The sequence below is a fragment of the Aethalodelphis obliquidens genome, unplaced genomic scaffold (genome assembly GCF_003676395.1).
Source record: "Aethalodelphis obliquidens isolate GAN/ISIS:26980383/991018 unplaced genomic scaffold, ASM367639v1 scaffold23, whole genome shotgun sequence".
Lineage (NCBI taxonomy): Eukaryota > Metazoa > Chordata > Mammalia > Artiodactyla > Delphinidae > Aethalodelphis > Aethalodelphis obliquidens.
Window position 1 is genome coordinate 22352418 of NW_020837967.1, and position 20067 is coordinate 22372484.

Sequence of the window (20067 nt, forward strand, 5' to 3'; positions counted from 1 at the left end):
AATTCAGTACAAGAAAAAAACCTGATTATTGCTCTGGATTTTACTACTGTTCTCTGTCTTACTGCCCTACACTACTTAAGTGAATGGACAGACCAATTACATGGCTATAAAATAACATATGCTTTAAAGAGCACATAAAAAATATCTTACTACCTCACCCTATGCAAATATCGAGTTTTTCATTTGTATAAACTTAAAGCTATGGTGTTCATTTTGGTTAGAGATAATAGAACATGGAATGCTGATTTTTTTCTGTTTTATTAAGTACACGGAATATGGCATTTGTAAGAAGTCATCTCCCTCCGCCCCGATATTTCTCTGTGGCAGTGTTTCTTAAAGGGGTGGTGGAAACTCAACTGCCTGCATCAAACTACCCAGCACCTTGCTAGGAATGTAGATTCCTCAGCCCTACAGCCACTGACGCAAAGCCTCCAAGGGAGGGACTCTGGGGTCCTAGGATCACTCTTATAAAAGCTGTGATCTGAAACCCATTTTTCTACTCTTTATCCTAAAAAGTAAAACCCACAAAGTGTTAAGTGGATTTAAGAACAACTGCATTTAAAAATATAGGGGTAAGACACTATCCTAAACCAAAAAATAATATGTATTTTTATTTTTCTATTGGAGTATAGTTGATTTACAGTGTTGTGTTAGTTTCAGGTGTACAGCAAAGTGATGCAGTTATACATACACATATATCCACTGTTTTAGATTCTTTTCCCATATAGGCATTACAGGGTATTGGGTCTTCGTTGCTGCGCGCAGGTTTTCTCTAGTTGCGTCGAGCAGGGGCTATTCTTCGTTGCAGTGCATGGGCTTCTCACTGCGGTGGCTTCTCTTGTTGCGGAGCACAGGCTCCAGGCGTGCGGGCTTCAGTAGTCGTGGCGCACGAGTTTAGCTGCTCCGCGGCATGTGGGATCCTCCTGGACCAGGGCTCGAACCCGTGTCCTCTGCACTGGCAGGCAGATTCTTTAACCACTGCACCACCAGGGAAGCCCTCAAGGTCTATTTGATTCAAGCCTGACTTGCCTACTCAAAGGAACGCTTTTGGGAGATTTTCAAAAGAAAATGTTGTCACAGCAGACAAGTGCAAAGGACTTTCAAATACTCTCTTTTTAAAATGAAACTACCATTTAAGCACTTTATTTTCTACACAAAAGACAGCTTAGAATTTGTTGAAACAAAAGATCCTGAAGATAAACTAAATCTAGGGGCTTCCCTGGTGGCGCAGTGGTTGAGAATCTGCCTGCTAATGCAGAGGACACAGGTTCGAGCCCTGGTCTGGGAGGATCCCACATGCCGTGGAGCAACTAGGCCCGTGAGCCACAACTACTGAGCCTGCGCGTCTGGAGCTTGTGCTCCGCAACGAGAGGTCATGATAGTGAGAGGCCCGTGCACCGCGATGAAGAGTGGCCCCCGCTTGCCACAACTAGAGAAAGCCCTCGCACAGAAACGAAGACCCAATACAGCAAAAATAAATTAATTAATTAATAAACTCCAACTCCCAACATCTTCTTTAAAAAAAAAAAAAGATAAACTAAGTCTAAAGTTTCGGCATGCACTGAGTATATTAATATAGTCCCTGAATAGTTTGACATATTTCATTTTTATTAAAGTTGATCACAATTCCTACTTCAAGATATTCCATCACTTAAGGGAAAAGAAAAGAATTACAGCTGCTGGTAGGGAGTACAAGTTGAATTAATGCAAATTTTAGGAAAAGGATTGAAAATATTTTTCATAAGACAGGCATCTAACAAGATAAATATGTGAGCTTCTTATACTATGTTACCAAAAGGAAAAAGTCCCTGAAAATTTCTTCCGTATAAAAATTCAAGATGAAAACGATCAAAGCCATGTAAACGCAGAATGAACATCAGCGTTTTTGAGAATTAGTAACCTAATCCTGCAAAGGAAATATTAAAAATGTAACATAATAAGAGAAATAGCACCTTTTTAAAAATCAAGTTATCTAAAATGTAAGTTTGCAAAACTATTCTGCACTACAAATCTTCACATGAAATCATTTGAAAAGGAGGTAGTAACACAAAACAAGCAATTCTGGAAAGTGTAAAGTTACATGCTGATTGTAAATGCAAAGAATACAGAATAATTAAAGCCAAAATGACACCTACATATCTACAGCAGGCCAAAAGTTCCTTTTCTTTTAAAGTCACACATTTAATAGTGTCTCTAAAACAGGCCAGGAAAGCAGCTTACCTTAATATAAGGGGGAAATTATTTAAGGACATTTTTAAGAATTAAAACATTTTTAGAACTAAAGCATTATTAGATTATCTTCAGTGTATCTTTCTATTCAACCCGTGGACAGAAGCTTTACCATAAGATTTTTGCTATTCAATGGAATTCAGAATAAAAGGAGTCTATTTCAGATCATACCCTAAAACGCTTTGTTACCTAAGTACCACAAAGGGATTGTCACAAGATGATTTTTTATTAGATGATTCCACGGTATAGAGCAGCCTTTTTCAGCCAGAGTTCTGAATGTAACAGACACAGTGTTACCATCAGATTCAATGTTACTATGTTTTTTTACAAGTGAGGCCAAGTATATATACATTCTTTCTAATCCCTTAAAATCCTTACAATTGAAAAGCTTGACCTTGAGTAGTTAATTCAAATAAAAATAAACTTGCTTAGGAGTATAATTTCAGTGGCCTAAACATATTTCCAAAGAATATTTTCCAACTGTGACACATACTTGAATATTTTGGGCTTTTTATATGACTACTTTATCTAGATCAAAAGATTTACCATAGCAAACTATGTCTATGTTTCCAAAAATTGTTATTAATCAAAAATGCTACCTTATAACTTAAGAGAAATAGACCTTGGGTTCAAGAAATGCTAATACATTATTAACAGTTATTATAATTCTGTATTTAGTTTCATTTATAAATATCACTGGCAGGCATCATAATATTAAATCATTAAACTAATTTCTAAATATTGATTTCAAAAGCTTTGAACATATGTTGCAAAAAAAATTTAGTAACACTTATTTTTAGTTTAAAAACTAACAAAAGTTGTTTTTCCAGGTAATACACCCAATTATTTGTTTTTATGATCATCACCGACCCAGGAGTTGATAATAAACACTTGCATAGTTCTTGGAGAAAACGGACCTGGCACAATCTGAAGGCAAATATTGGCAAATACCACATGTCCCAAGTTATAGTTGAAGAAATAACACAATCCGCGATCTTTCATGAAGCTGTTTATTCTTATTATTAAAACTTGGACTCAAGTAATCCTGGTTATTCTGGAAAAGGCACCTTGTTGTAGGGATCATTTAATCATCCTTTTCAACAATCACCTCTCCGTGAAGCACCTTTCTTCTCTGACGTAACATATGAAAGTAGAGTTGTGGGAACACTTAATTGAAAAAAGAAAACAGAGAAGGTAAGCTATGGTTGGAAATCTTTTATACTTGAAACCTCTTAAACATGGCGGCCTTTGAAAGCAAGCACATCATATACAGTTGCTACCACCCCCTAATATTTACAGGGTTCAGGGTAAGTGTACAAAGGGAGGGCCACATACCAGATGCCTAAATATTTTAATGCCATCAACTGTCAGTCTCTTCAGCAAACCTAAATATTTTGATAAATATCTCTTCATAATGACCTGGAAGGCCATGTCTGAATTTAGAATTCTATAACTCTTCGGAACACCGTGCCGGAACAGTGCTGCACACGGAAAGCTGCCCCACCTGGCCCCTTCTCTCCACTCCATCGGCTGTCCTGTACCATGAGGGGTCTCGTGAACATCTGTGTGGATGTCCAAGGCCACACAGCCCAGCTGCATCCACTCCCCTCACAAACAGCTGCCCCCTGATCTCAGGGATGTGTACACAGGTAACGGTGCTATAACCCCCAGGAGAACAGACTGGGGAAGAGAGCTATGCAGTCTAGATGCGCGCTCAGTGCCATCTGGGTTGCAAATTCCATGGTCCCGGGTTTCCAGGATGTGATCTGAAGGAAGGGGGTCCTGTGTGGAGTGGTGACCAGCAGTGAGCCAGGACATGGCCCTCTATCTAAAACTGGGCCCAGAGCAAAACCCCTCTTGGCTGGGCATAAGGGTGGTCTGGTACACACACACAAATATATATGTATTAGGTCAGTTAGACAAATGGTCATCCACCCTGTCAAATTTGGAGAATGATTTTGAGCCAATTTGAACCAGTACTTTAAGTTATAGGGTAAATGTTGGTGCATGAACAAATTAACATCAGCTACAAACAAGTATACAAATATCTCTGAAAACGATGAACAGAATAGCCAAAACTAATGAACCTAATGACAAAACAAGCTTTGAATATTTTGCTTAGGCAACTGTGGGTAACTACTTCTTGAACTTAGCTCAAATGGAGCCAACATGCATAAAAGATTTTATTTTTTTTTAGGTATCCAACCTTCATTAATGTAACCATCATATTATACCTAAGGGCCTAAATATATTCAGGCCATATAGACTTAAAGCTAACTGACCGATTTTTGCAAATACTTCTATAACATCTTGAGTAGTTTAGTAGAAGTATGGGCTTGAGTTCAAACCTTGATCTTATTCACTAGCTGAGCGATTTTTAAAGCAATTCACTTAACCTCTCTAACCACTCACTAAGTGCTCAAAATGTACTTTTATACTTGTAATTAGCAAAGGATATAATAAGCAAAGTAGAATTAGTTGCTATTACTACTAATAATCAGGTGGAAAACACCCCCCTGGCTGGCTGATCCTCCAGCAGGTGGGGCTCTCAGGTAACTGACAGTCTCCTAAACTGAGAAGCAGCTACTGGCAAAGGCTGGTCTTCATAGGACACCTGAAAATGCACAGTCACAGGTTACTGGTTTGATGGTTTCAAACCATGATCTCTTGGGCCCTGGGTTTCCACAGAGATGCCTCAGTGGCTGTGAGGAAAAAAAGGCAACCCAAGACCTGAACCTGTAACTATGATAGGACAGGTCTGGCTCTGCTCCAGACCTCCAACATTCACTAGATGTTGCGCAAAGCAGGGGAAGAAACAAGTGTCCTAGACACACCACCCCCGAGCCCTCCTGAACTGGCCCTGGTGGATAATCGGAGGAGTCAGGCTGAGATGGGAGAAGATGAGGGGAATAAAATCACTATATGACCATCAAGGCAATTTTGATTTTGGAAAAGCTTAAAAGTTGGAGGTCCCAAGGAAGTGGCCAAATTTTACGTTCATCCTCTTTAGATGAAAGTATTTCATATCGCATCAATGTCGATTTTAGATTCTGCAAACATTTCTCATTTCTCTTTCCCCCCGCACTGACCCCAGAGTCTCTAACTTTATTGAGGAGGGCAAACAACAGCTTTGCTTTATCTTCATATTTCCTGCTAGTGATTATCAAAATCTGACCTAAAAATATACCACTTTGTATTTAAATGAAATGACTAGAGTCTCACCAATGCATTGCAACTATTGAAAGGTGAGGAGAAATTAGTGGAAAGACTGAGTTATTCAAAATATTTTAAGAAAAGCAGCTTTTTTATTATTTTCTAGTACAGAGGGCAACACACATAAGACTAACAAGTACTCCTGGATGATCTTTCCAAGTATGTGCTTAATGAATAGAAATGACCTTAGATTTTCTTGGATAAAATGTTCATGTTCAGATACATAATTCTAAATGCTTTCAAAGAGTTCACTGCAGGCTTTATCTTTTCTTTAAAAACATAAATCATACTAAGCTTATTTTTAAGTGATTTTGAGAAGGCAATCATTTGTGTGTTAATTTACTTACCTTTTTTTCTCACAACTCACCCTTCAGTTATTTCAAATTATGAATACATGTGGCATTGAACGGAGGTTTTGATGTATTTTTAAGACATTATTTTTCCTTGTTTATTAATCTGGCATCTTATGACATCTTTTGAAAAACTTTGACAGCATATGCTAAATCAAAGTATAATACTAATAGAGACATACTTACATGGTATATACGAGGCCATGGTTATAAGAAGAAAATAATAGTAGTCAAAAGAGACATTGTATTTATTGGGAAGTCTTATTGAGAACATTCCTGTTTTCTTCACATATGGTAAGGCAGCATATATTGTAAGAAGTTCACCAGCAACTCCAACAGGATATAAGATGATAAAAAAATTATATCTGGAGAAAGAAAAACCTGACAATTATTTTCTAGAATAATTATTGGATTTTATATCATGATTCTTTTGCTACTACTTTATTTAAGCTTAAAAATTCTCCTTTCTATACATACTTATATTAACCTCACGTAACAAGGTTAATTTTTTTTCACTTTAATCATTTGCTTATTAATTTAATGATCATCGCTTTTTTTTCTTATAGTAGTTTCCATTTTAAGTGGCAAGATCTTAATAAAGTAAGAAGTCAACTTACTTTATAGAACTGAAATAACAATACATTTTAAAGTCAGTGACTGATTGATGCAGTTTTTAAAGTATAATAAAGTATACAAGTATTATAACTATTATAGTGTATTGTAAAGTAAATGTAAGCATTGTAAGGCATTGTAAAAGTAACTGCTTTGACACCTGGAATCATACTGATTTTTTTTTCCCTGCAGCTAGTCATTTGTTGATCAAATGCTGTGTTTTTAAAAAAGACCAGTTATGATCCTAATTTTATATCTAAATCTTGAAATTGCCAAAGTCGTTGTTTGGAGACATTTGGAAAACGCTTTGTGGTTACTGATTAAAAGAACGACTGTTTTAGAAAACTGATAAAACCACCTGAAGCATCAGTAACTACTAAGGAACATACTGCCTAAAACTGTTTTCATGACAAAACAAGGAAGACAGGTCGTTTCCTGAATTTGCACATTAAAGGAAGAGTCAGCTTGCTTAAGAGAGAGCTGAGAGAGTTCTAGTCAACATCCAAGTCACAGTTTGTTTGTTTGCATTGCGGAGCATCCTCCAACACAGAGCGGGGCCAGCATCACTTCCACCTACAGTTAGAGGAACACTGCACAAGTGTCCACTAGTGGACGCGCAGGACAGCCTCAAGCGCCCAAGGTAATGACATTTCTTAAGCGTTCCCTTATTCCTATGTGCCAAGGATATGCAAGGACAAGAGGGGACAGAGGGGGGCAGAATTATTTGCCAAAATAGATGAACTGGTAAAGAAAGAAAATGATCCTTCTACTGTCCCTCTGTGTCCCCTCCTTGCCTTGTGCATGCCGCCTGCTTCCTCACCAGCCTGGTGTAGTTATGTGTGTGTTATTTAAATCAATTTTTTCCAACCTCGATTTCCTACCTCAATTTAAAAGTACATAACTGAGCATTTTATATTCCCTTCTTAAGTAAGACATTCAAACCTCTTAAAAATTTTTTTTAACTTTATGTGACTTGCAGATAATTTTTTGGGGGGTAAGATTGTTCTTTATTTTATTTATTTATTTTTTTTTTAATTTTTCTTTTGCGGTACGCGGGCCTCTCACTGTTGTGGCCTCTCCCGTTGCAGAGCATAGGCTCCGGACGCGCAGGCTCAGCGGCCATGGCTCACGGGCCCAGCCGCTCCGCAGCATGTGTGATCCTCCCAGACCGGGGCACAAACCCGTGTCCCCTGCATCGGCAGGCGGACTCTCAACCACTGCACCACCAGGGAAGCCCAAGATTGTTCTTTAACTGAAAAAATATCACACTAAGTATAAACTAGGTTAAAGCCTTAAAGACGTGATTATTTTTAATGAAATGGGAAAAAATGACACAATTTATTTGACTTTACTTGCACTTTGAAAAGGCTCTATGTCACCAACTCTCTAAGTTCTGATGGCAGCATGACAGATTTAACTACTTATTCAGAAAGAGACGTGATGTTTCCTTACAGATTCCCAATTGTCATCAAAAATTTTCTGAAGGGACTGCATTTTTGAAATTAAAATGGAAATCAATATGAAAACATAACATTATGCATTTATCTATTCAGTGGGTTTTTCTAGGAACATGTCTGGCAGATAAATAGAATCAAAGTATATTCAAACCATCACAGCAGGGCAACTCTATAAATAAGAAGCCATTTTTAAGCTTTACTTGAGAATAGCTTCAACACTGGCACATAAATATAAATGTTATTTTAGGTTATTTAATGGGGTTGGCAAATATACAGCTGGTTGGGATCTTTAAGATTCTTGACATGAAACATAATTATTCACGATTATGCTTAACTGACGTGATGTGTTATGTTAACATGTGCATTTCAAAGTTGAAAGATTTTATAGTAACCTGTTTAACATTAAGGCAATTGACAAAGGATTTCTAACAGCAAATTTAAACATGCAATGGTAGAGTTTGGAACTTTTCCAGAAATTCAAGACATGCAAATGCATTCTAAAAGGCGGGCAAAGCATTAGAGACCATTATCTCCCGCAAACAAATTTTATAAATACAGCAAATAAAAAGAGACTATATTATGAATTAGTATTTTCAAAGGTGCTAGAAGTCTGAAAGACGGAGGTCATTCAAAATGGCATGAGATGCATTCTGGGATTAGAATCCAGCTACATTCCAAACTGCCAATTTTGCCAAACGCTTATAAATGGTAGTGCAACCTTCTTATGACAGACGAAACGTTTAAGCTCCAACTATAATTTTGAAGTATTTTGTCATATTCAAAATGGTAAGCCACAAATATCTAAAACAGAGCTAGAGAATATAAAAACGTTTGAAAGGGTATATAGTATAATTAAGTGTGATAATCCTTTGTAGGGGGAATATAGACAATTTAAAAGGTTTTTATTCTTTTAGGTTATTTATATATACTAATTTATTATATCTGAACATGTATAATATGAGTTATTTAAAAAGGAGTAATTAATAAAAAATGTTAGGCTTTTTGTATAAGCGGAGCAAAAACAAGTCTGATGCTAGTTATGAATTACCTTCATAAGCTAGCTATGGATTAATACAAATATCAGAGTTTTAAAAAATAATGGAAATATGGATATTACATTGTTTTTAATATCACAAAGCAGTATTTATAGCATCAGAAAACTGGGAATAATCTAAATTCTAGTAATATAGAACTGAGTCAGTCATACTATGGAATATTATGCAGCATTAAGAGTTAGAGAGCTAGATCTAAATGGATCTGTACTGACTTAAAAAAAGATCTCCAATATATAAACAAAAATCAAGTATCGTATCCTATTTATTTTTTTAAAAGAAGATGTTGGGGGTAGGAGTTTATTAATTAATTAATTAATTTTTGCTGTTGTTGGGTCTTTGTCTCTGTGCGAGGGCTTTCTCTAGTTGTGGCAAGCGGGGGCCACTCTTCATCGTGGTGCGCAGGCCTCTCACTATCGCGGCCTCTCTTGTTGCGGAGCACAGGCTCCAGACGCGCAGGCTCAGTAGTTGTGGCTCACGGGCCTAGTTGCTCCGCGGCATGTGGGATCCTCCCAGACCAGGGCTCGAACCCATGTCCCCTGCATTAGCAGGCAGATTCTCAACCACTGCGCCACCAGGGAAGCCCCTATTTATGTTTTTAAAAACTCACATCTGTGTGTTCACATTGCTGTTATTAAGAAAAAGTCTGATGGTAAACTCCCAACTTTCTCTCTCCAAGGAAAGGGAGTGGGGCTCACGTAGGAGTACAAACAGGAACTTTCCATGTTTACTCTATATACTAAAACTATTTGAGAGTTTTTCACAATGAAAGCGTATTACTTTTGTAGCTTAATAAAAATTTTAACGAATGAAAATACTGTCAAATTCTTGTATTCTACCTATGTGGGACATCTATCTATCTATCTATCTCCCTATCTTATCTATCTTATCTACCGTATCTATCTATCTATCTAATTTACCTATCTACATAGACATATATGGGATAGACGTTTCTTAACCCAACTGCTCCCCTGCATTTCTTACCACCTGGCATTTCTCACACCTGTTAGTTGTTGTATTTTCTGTCCCTTCCATCTTGAGAGGACAGAGATTTTGTTGCACTCACACCTGCACCTCAGGTATGCAGTAGGTACACAGCATATGTCATTGTTATTACTGTTATTTCAACTCTAAGTGCAACACGGAGAATGAAATGAACAAATCTATGCTGGTTTGTGATTTGTTCTCCAAAGTGCACAAATAATAAGTTGTTTTTATAATAACTTTGTAAAATACCAGCTGCTCAAAGAACACATACTTTAAAAAGGACGGAACATCTTCTGCATTAAAAACTGTTGCTTTGGGAGGGCTATGTTTAGAACCCTTGAAATATAAATTTTGTCCTCATAACAAACAATACAATTTCAAATAAGGGTGACTTTTTTGTTTGTTTGTTTGTTGTTGTTCTGGCCGTGCCATGCAGCATGTAGGATCTTAGTTCCCCAAGTTCCCTGACTGGGGATCAAACCCGTGCCCCCTGCAATGGAAGCAAGGAGTCTTAACCACTGGACCGCCAGGGAAGTCTCTAAGGGTGACTTTTTAAAATGTCTGTCTCTGCTACTTTATACACACACAAAAAAGTTGACATTGTATATATAAGATACTAAAACTTGTGGATACTAGGTGGAATATTAAAGTAATTTAAATCAATAACTGATTGATGTAAGGGCCACTTTTAGCAATTACAAGAACAGTATGTATTTAATTCAATGAAAGTCTGTCGTGTTAAAATAATGTCTATGCACTGGAAGTTTCAAATAATTTCTTTAATATGTATTTTGTTACTAAAGCTTGCCTATTTTAAAAGTTTATTTTTAGTGTTTTAGCTTATTTTCCTAACTTTGTTTTGTAGAATAAAAACCTTGTGAGTTGTCAAAAAAAAAATTTAAGTCAATCAAACAAAATGCCATATTTTTGGCCAAGAGCTGATTTAACGTAATTCCAAAGATGTATATCTTGCTTTCAAGGAAAAATGAATGACCGACTCAGAGGCTAAGGACACTAACGTAGTTTGTCTGGCATTGCTTTCACTCAAGATATATGTTAATATGATTGTTGCCTGGTCATTAAGTTAAGCCTTTAGAATGCAAGGTATAACACTGCTGATTTCAAAAACAGCAGCTTCCTGGCAACACAGGGCTAAGACACACGTTTGAATTCTCTGTGTTAGCTCAGCACACAAAACACGCATGCGCAGGACCGAGAGCAACTAAACTGCAAGACATCGTCGCCACCTGGCCCATTTAACGAAGTATGGCAAGTGGTCAAGAAGACTGAATGTGTAGAAGGAATAGCGAGTGATCTCTGTCACCGTCCACGCGACCAGAAAAAGCACCACACTCTCCTCATTCTGGATCTGCAGAATTACAGAGAAAGCCACAGCGTTGTTTAACCTTGAACTTCTTTCTCCACGAAGATATTTTCTGTTTATTATTTGGTACGTGCCTTTTATTATAACGGAGAGCTAGGGTTAGACAGATGCAATACAGAAAACGCAATGCAGTCACCATTAATAAGTCTTTACAAACACGCGATTTAAATGTGCTCTAAGCACAGGAATGGTCACATTTCTATTGGGTTCTCTGTCTCACCCTTCACTCCAGCCAATAACTCAACCATCCCAGGACAATATCAGCCCCTCAAAACCAGTCTGGGAACAATCTGACCCTCGGACTTTCTGTTGGTCGTCAAATCACACCCATCCTACTGCAGCACTAACTCCCGAATCTGCCCACTCACTGCAGCCCTGCTACCGCGGTGTCAATTTAGGACCTGATCACCTCTCATGCAGAATGCTGTCACAGCCCCCTATGCAGTGTCCACTTCAGAGGTGGACGTTTTCTCTTAAAAGCAAAACACAGAAGCAAACCAACAGAAACAAAATTGGAAGGTGCTAGTCCCGGGATTTAAAAGCTTCATGGCTTCCCCACTGCTTAACAGGAGGAAAGGGTAAAACCCTCCCACCTGAGCATGATGTTCAAGGATCTTTACAGCTGGAGCTCAGAAATCTCGACTTCTTGTGCAACGACTCAACCCCACCCCCAGCTCTCTCTGGGGACACAAAACTTTGTATTATTTGCAGAATATGCTCTGAATGTGTCTTAACACACGCCATTCCCTCTAATTATCAATAGAATGCTCCTCCCTTTTCATTTTTAATAAATTTATTTATTTATTTTTGGCTGTGTTGGGTCTTCGTTGCAGTGCGCAGGCTTCTCATCGCGGTGGCCTCTCTTGTTGCAGAGCACGGGCTCTAGGTGTGTGGGCTTCAGTAGTTGTGGCCTGCGGGCTCCAGAGCGCAGGCTCAGTAGTTGTGGCGCACGGGCTTAGTTGCTCCGCGGCATGTGGGATCTTCCCAGACCAGGGCTCGAACCCGTGTCCCCTGCATTGGCAGGTGGATTCTTAACCACTGCACCACCAGGGAAGTCCCTGAATGCTCCTCCCTTTATCAATACTTCCCATGGAAAACGCTTTCTCACCTTTAAGATCCAGCTAACCACCACGGCCTCTGGAAAACTTGTCCCAAACCCCTTCCTCTCACCCTGAGCAGTTACGTGCTCCCCTTCCTTGTTCTCACAGTACTGTGTTCATATCTGTATTATAACACTTGCCAATTTCTATCAGGATTTGTCTGCCAAACGCTTGTATATCTACAGCACTCAGCTGATACACTCCTTCCTCGGGGAAGCCTTCCTTCACTCCCTAAGTCAGGCCACGTCTGCCGGTTACTGCAATCCACACTGGCCTCTTGTCTCAAAGCACTAACACTAGTAAAATCAAACAATTATTTCTGCAACAGCTTGTGCACCATCTCTCCCAATTCCAGGCTCCATGAGGTGGGAACCATACGTGTATTATAAATAGCCAGATTCCCGGCACAACGTCAGAAACAGAATAGGCGTGTAATTCATACTTGTTGAATGACTCAACATCTGTAGGGCTGCCCCCTACTCCCCGATGGTCAGTACCCCTGACAGCTGAGACTGACTTATTCATTTCTGTAAATCCCGAAGTAAGCACAGTGCCAGGGGTACAGAATGCGCTCAATACATGCTGGTTGAATTAATTAAAGATGGGTGGAAAGATGCCCATGAGATACCACTGTTGGAGAAGATTAAATAGTAAAACCAAGGGAGAGATTTTCTGTAGTATAAAAAAGAGGCGGAAGGGATAAATTGGAAGACTGGGATGGACACATACATACCACTATATATAAAATAGATAACTAATAAGTATCTACTGTATAGCACAGGGAACTCTACCCAATACTCTGTAATGGCCTATATGGGAAAAGAATCTTAAAAAAAAAAGAGTGGATAGGGACTTCCCTGCTGGTGCAGTGGTTAAGAATCGCCTGCCAATGCAGGGGACACGGGTTGCAGCCCTGGTCCGGGAAGATTCCACATGCCACGAAGCAACTAAGCCCATGCGCCACAACTACTGAGCCTGCGCTCTAGAGCCTGCGAGCCACAACTACTGAGCCCATGCGCCACAACTACTGAAGCCTGCGCTTCTAGAGCCTGTGCTCCGTAACAAGAGAAGCCACCGCAATGAGAAGCCCGTGCACCACAACAAAGAGTAGCCCCCACTTGCTGCAACTAGAGAAAGCCCGCGCGCAGCAACGAAGACCCAACGCAGCCTAAAATAAAAAAATTTTTTTAAATTGGAAAACCCCTATTTATATGGCTATAAAAATGCCAATTTTTGGTTTTGCTGGTGTTTCAAAGCCATTCTACGAACGCACTAAGTCAACGTACAATCACACTTACATCCAAACCCAACCTTTCTTTGGCCAAGGGTTCTGCTTCCTGAAATACAGTTAACACTTTGGATTCCTATTAGTAAGAAAGCTTTCCTGCAGGCTCAAGTAGACGAAGTGCTGTGTCACTTACTGGTTTTATACTGTGAGTAACGAGCCACACCATAAAGATTCTTGAACTCACTTGGACCCCAGCCACAAGCACAGAAGTAGGCACAATTCCTTAAAGAAAAAAACAAGTCAACCACTGCCCGAAATGCCATCTATGCCAAACATAAAAATTAAATCAAAAACTCACCAATTAAACAGTGGACTATCTGTAAGCAAACACACAAAAAATCACATGTCAATAGCATACAACATAAAATAAATTCCTGTCATCGTTGGTTTTAAATGCATCTGTAGGGAGTAAATAATCAGCAAACTAAGACTAATTTTGCTCCACTGATATATTTTCAAATAAATATGGCAGTGATAGATAAACAGCGTCGTTGAAAACTTACCTCAAGCAAGGCAAATGTCTGGAAAAATTTAAGTGTCTTCTGAATACTTCTATATAAACCTTTGTGTGTTCCTTTTTCCATATAAAAACGTACCATGGCAATAGCTAGTACCAGCCACCTAGAGAAAGTAAAAGCATTTTATAAAATTCTGTCACAACGAATTCCACTGAATCCTGTAAGGAAATGTCATAATTTATACAGTAATAACATGTATGTGTTGTTATGCTCTCAGTTCATTATTCTATTTCAAAAACCCATAGGAAGAAATGACAAACATCGTTTTTACATCGACTCTTCAAGGGAATAAAGAGAACATATTCGAGATCAACTACATACAAACGTCAAACACTGTGCATTGCATTTTTGGTCTCAGCAGATAAACTGACGGACTGAAGGAATAGGTTTCTGTACCAAAAATGAAGTTATTATAAAGCATTTAATAATTATATAAAAATTTGAGGTAAAAAGCTGTGTGTGTATAAATATGTACTTTATACAAATATATAGTATATATTTATATGTAATTATAGGTAAAAATCTTGAATGAGAATCATTAATTAACACTTTTATCATTTTCTCTAAATAAAAACAATTGTGGTACCACAGAAGGGACACATATAGAAGGTCAGACATAAGCCTGCTTTTAAACAGTGTGTTTTAAAACTAGTGGTTACCAAGGGGGAGAGAGCAGGGGGGAGGGGCAAGACAGGAGCAGGGGGTTAAGAGATACAAACTAGTATGTATAAAATCAGTAAGTAACTAGGATATATTGTACAGCACAGGGAAATATAGACATTGTTTCCTAATAACTTCAAATAGAGTATATTCTACAAAAATACTGAATCTCTATGTTGCACACCTGAATCGACTATACTTCAATTGAAAAAAAAGTTTGTTTTCGAAAAAGAAAAAATACATATGTCCCCTCCCCCCTTTTAACTTACACTTGGACATTAAATATAGTTGCTGTGAATTAATGGCACTTAGAAACACAAGCTACACCTGTGGAGACCGGCTTTGTCACCCGGGTACTCAACCTCCAAGAGTCACTGATGAGAGGTAATGTTTTTTTCCAGTTTCCTTTGCAATTACAAAAGCACTTTGAAGTTTAAAAAAGTTGCGTCACCTGTAACTTTTAAAACTCCTTAATAATACACCCATGGAAATGAATAGCTACCCCAGGCTTTTGAAAACAGTGGTCTCCAAAGTGTCTAGTTAAATGGATTTATGAACTATAAAATTTATAATAATTTTATACAGTTCTAACTTTTTAATTAAAGAGAACTCAATAAAATAGACAAATGGCTTAAAGGTGCCTGCAAAGAAACGAGCGACTGAGTGGGGGTGAAAATGCAGACTCAATCAAACAGCAAGAAAACAGCAGAGAGGCACTCAGCCCCGGGAATCTCTTCTCCTCAGCACACCATGAGGTTAAAAACAATGACCTTTAGTGAGATATGACAAGGAATCAGGCAAGTGCCGGAAACTACCACAAAGACCTTTGAAATGTAGAAGTATTAAGGATAATAACAACAATGATAATGATAGGTACACTTTCAGAGTGCCTTCAATGTTCCAGACACTGTCTTATATGCATATTTAGTATATTAATATTTCTTCCTCACAATAACCCCATGAGGTAGCGACTACTACTCTCCTATTTCACTGCTGTGGAAATAGGCAGAAAGGGCCCTATAGCCAGTCAGCTGGGACCTCAACTCACCACTCATCTCACAGTCTACGCTCTTGAACTACTCTGCTGTACTGGTCTGGCTCTAAGCATATACTGTGCCTTGGGATATTAGCTAATCATAATAATTCATATATTTAAATTATAAGTAATTTTTTAAGTTATACAGAATGTTATGCTCAAATATTTTAACTGATAGTAGTACGCTATCAAGAAAGTTTGAAAGCCACTGTTTTATACGAAACAATCACCATTCAGAGATATCTTGCGACTTACCCTAAGGCTCAGAGTAAGTAAGTTAATGGTGGAGGTCTCCTAACCCTCACTGCTCTTCCCTTCCTACTGCACCATGGCTTTTACTGGATTCACCTCACAGTTCCATCCCGCATTAGAGCCAACACTCAACCCTGTGCTGGGATAATCTGAGTGTGCTAATCTGGATAATGTTTTAGGTACCTTCCAGGTTTAAAATGTTCTGATTTCATTATCCTCAATTCCAAGTCCTTACACTACTTCTAACAAGAAAACAAAAAGTTTAATGTTTTCATTCACATTTTCCCATATACTTGTCTTTTCTTTTAGACAAATCCAAATCAGATTTTTACCAAAGACCGATTTAAGAGGTAACTGTTAACCTACCAAAGAATTCATCAAAAGATTAATTTAGATGGCAAGTTTTCTACATTTTTAAAGGCATGATATAAAAATCCATGCATTTTAACAGTATAACAAATATTACTGTTTTCCCATAGGTGGCAGTATTGTACCAACTAGTACAGTATAACAATACTATCCCCACTCACCTGTTGGAAATAAAAGAAATTAACACTCTGGGGTAAGAAAGGACCATGAAACTATCTATACTAACTTCTCATCTGTTTTTTGGTAAATATGGCCAGGAACTCATCTGAACTAACCCGTGCTCACTTCCTAAGCCCCCCCACCCAATCACAAAGGGTGAGAATCAAAGTCTCTCTTGAGGGCTCTACATTCAGCTAACGTTGGGCTTCCTATATCCGTCAGTTTAGTAACTGTAATTTAAAAAATTTCCCAAAGCAACAGGAGTGTCTACAATTAGGAATTCTTTTTTGGACAGTTTTTTTTTTTTTAAATATGCCAGACCTAATGATTGCCTAAATATGAACCCAAATAGACACTATCAGTCCTTGACAAAACACTCTCTTTGGAAAATATAAACATTGTTCCGCATGTAGGTTTCTCACTTGCTTAATTCATTTATTCATTCATTCATCTTCAGAATCAATACAGGACAGGTACTGTGCTAGGTGCTGGGGAATTAGGGATAAACAGGACATAGTTCTGGCCTCAAGGAAATCTTAAGTTGCTAAGTGGAGACAGAACACTGCAGCAACGAAAGAGATGTGGCATAACTTCCTAAACACCTTCTAACACTCACTAAATGCCTTCTTCTCATGCCACTATGGCTACAATTACCCTGAAAAATCTTACTGAAGGTGGAGCTCTTCTAGCTGCCTTCTGGGGCTTCTTTTTCTCCTCAGATTTCTTGGAGACCACCTGCTGTTTGAAGAACTTGGTTATCTACACCTATACTTTTTTTTCTTAATTTCAACACCGCTTTAAAAATTTTTTTACAACTTCAAACATATACAAAGGTATAGAGAATGAGTGGTACGATGAACCCCCATTTGCCCACTGCCCTGCTTCAACCAGTATCATCTTATTAACAGTCTTGTTTCATCCAAACCTCTATTCACTTCTTTCCCCACAAGCCTTCCTCCCTGATTATTGTGAATCAAATCTCATACATCCTATAATATGATTCATAAATGCTTAATTATGTATCTCTAAAAGGTTTATTTTTCATAAACATAACCAAAACACCACTATCCCATGTGAAGAATTGAACAATAACTTCTTCAACCACAAAGCTTAGAGTCAAGATACAAATGTCCTTAACTGTCTCATAATTTTTTAAAATCATGATTGAAATAAGATTCATACATTGCAATTAGTTGCTATGTGTTTTATGACTCTTTTAAATCTATAAGTTTCACCTCCTTCCATCCATCCTCATCTCTCCCCTCTTTCTCGTGAAATTTATCTGCTGAAGACCCTGAGTGGTTCCTGCAGAGTTACCTGTGGTCTGGGTTTTGCTAACTGGATACCCCCATGTCATTTATTATGTTCTTCTGGCCTCCGTATTTCCTGTGAGTGCGTAGTTAGTTCTAAAGGATTGATCAGACAGATTCACGTTCGAGGTTAATTTCTCCGTTGTGTTGCGTACGTCCCCAGGGAGCCCAAAATTTCTGGCTGTCCCTCTTCGTTGTGATGTTAGCACCGATGGTCATTATCCACATCCATTATTTCGGCAGTTACTGAGAAATGATGATGTTCTGATTTTATCGCGTCTTTTTTTTTTTTTTTTTTTGCGGTACGCGGGCCTCTCACTGTTGTGGCCTCTCCTGTTGCGGAGCACAGGCTCTGGACGCGCAGGCTCAGCGGCCATGGCTCACGGGCCCGGCCGCTGCGCGGCATGTGAGATCTTCCCGGACCGGGGCACGAACCCGTGTCCCCGGCATCGGCAGGCGGACTCTCAACCACTGCGCCACCAGGGAAGCCCCGGAGATGATCTTTGACGTTCATACAATCCATACTTCTGTGTGGTGTTCACCGACAACTCTAAACTTCCTTTCCTAGACTACATGCAGACTCGTTTAGTAGCCAACACGTGTTTCAATTTATCACACATAAGGCTCTCATGCCAACAGAGTTAAGCTGAAAGGTTCATAAAAGAAAAAAGCCAGATAAACTGGACTTCGGTAAGATTAGGACCTTCTGCTCTTTGAGAGACATTGTGAAGAGAATGAAAAAGCAAGCCATACCTGATAGAAAATATTTACAAATCACATATCTGATAAAGGACTTGTATCCAGACTATATAAAGAACTTTCAAAATTCAATAGCTGAAAATCAAACAACAAACCCATAAAAAATGGGCAAAAGATTTAAACAGACCCTATACCAAAAAAAGGTACACAACTGGTAAGTAAACCCATGCAGATGCTCAGGGTCATTAGTCACTAGGGAAATGCAAATTAAAATCACAGTAACACAATACACCACTTAGAAGGTATAAAATTAGGACGACTGACCACACCAAGTGCCGATGAGGATATGTGGCAACCAGAAAGCTCATTCACTGCCCGTGGGGATGTACTGTACAACCACTCTGAAAAAAGTTTGGCAGTTTTATAAGAAATCAGCAATGTGGCTACCCCATGACCCAGCCATTCTACTCATAGGTATTTACCCAAGGACAATGAAAGCGTGTGTCCACACAAGACTTGCATACAGACGCTCACCACGTCATCTGTCATAGCCCCAAACTGCTAAGAACCCAAACGTCCATCCACGGATGAAGGATAAACAAGTTGTGGTAGGTTCATACATGGATCCACCTACCTCAGGAATAAAATATATGTCTATTACTCAACACTTCAAGAAATGCACGTGCCTGAACCTTGGGTTTGGTGCTCTGCTAATGCAGACTACGTACACTGTGAGGATATCTTAAATAGTTTCCTTCTGCATGACGTGCATTTTTCAATTCACCACTAGGGGTAGGAATTATCCTTTCTAAACACCCACTGTGTGTCCAGCACCCTGCCGACCACTTCATATCCACTATTTCTTAATTCCTTGTAATAACCTAGCAAAGTAGTTGCTTTGCTACCCTGACCGATGAGAAAACCCAGGGTCAGAGAGGTTATGGAACTTACCTAAGGTCACCCAGCTAAAAAGGAGTGAAAACATAACCTTCAATGAACACCTTCCTGTACTGTTTACGGGTTAAAATCCAAACGTGTTAGCGAGGCATGTAAGGCCTGTGCAGTGAGCCAGGTTCCCCATCCATCTTCCTTTCCCAGCCTACATTGCAGGCCCGCTTGCTGTCACCCCAACCGCACGTCAGCATGAGTTGTTCCCTACCTCCTGCTCTTTCCTCATCCCCGCCGCTCAGTTGGAATGCGATGGTCCCCCTCCCCCGCCCAAAGCTTTCTCTGATCCTCCCTACCTGTCTGACTTGACACCTCTGCGGAACACTTACTTCATCCTGTCTTTTATCGCAATCTACAAATGCCCCAGGTATGGGCAAGGACAGGGGTGCCCCAGGTATGGGCAAGGACAGGGGTGCCCCAGGTGTGGGCAAGGACAGGGGTGCC

The 20067-nt window shown here is 39.1% G+C and overlaps 1 protein-coding gene across 1 annotated transcript in view; it reads right to left on the reverse strand.

The window, feature by feature from the left end:
• Window positions 1-3222: 3222 nt before the first annotated feature.
• The window catches only part of HACD1 (3-hydroxyacyl-CoA dehydratase 1), a 21274-nt gene continuing 4429 nt past the window's right edge, over window positions 3223-20067 (reverse strand). Inside the window, 6 exon segments of the mRNA XM_027121979.1 lie at window positions 3223-3396; window positions 5979-6157; window positions 11148-11269; window positions 13806-13894; window positions 13971-13989; window positions 14176-14293. Coding sequence (XP_026977780.1) covers window positions 3314-3396; window positions 5979-6157; window positions 11148-11269; window positions 13806-13894; window positions 13971-13989; window positions 14176-14293 — 610 coding nt within the window. The 3' untranslated portion in view covers window positions 3223-3313.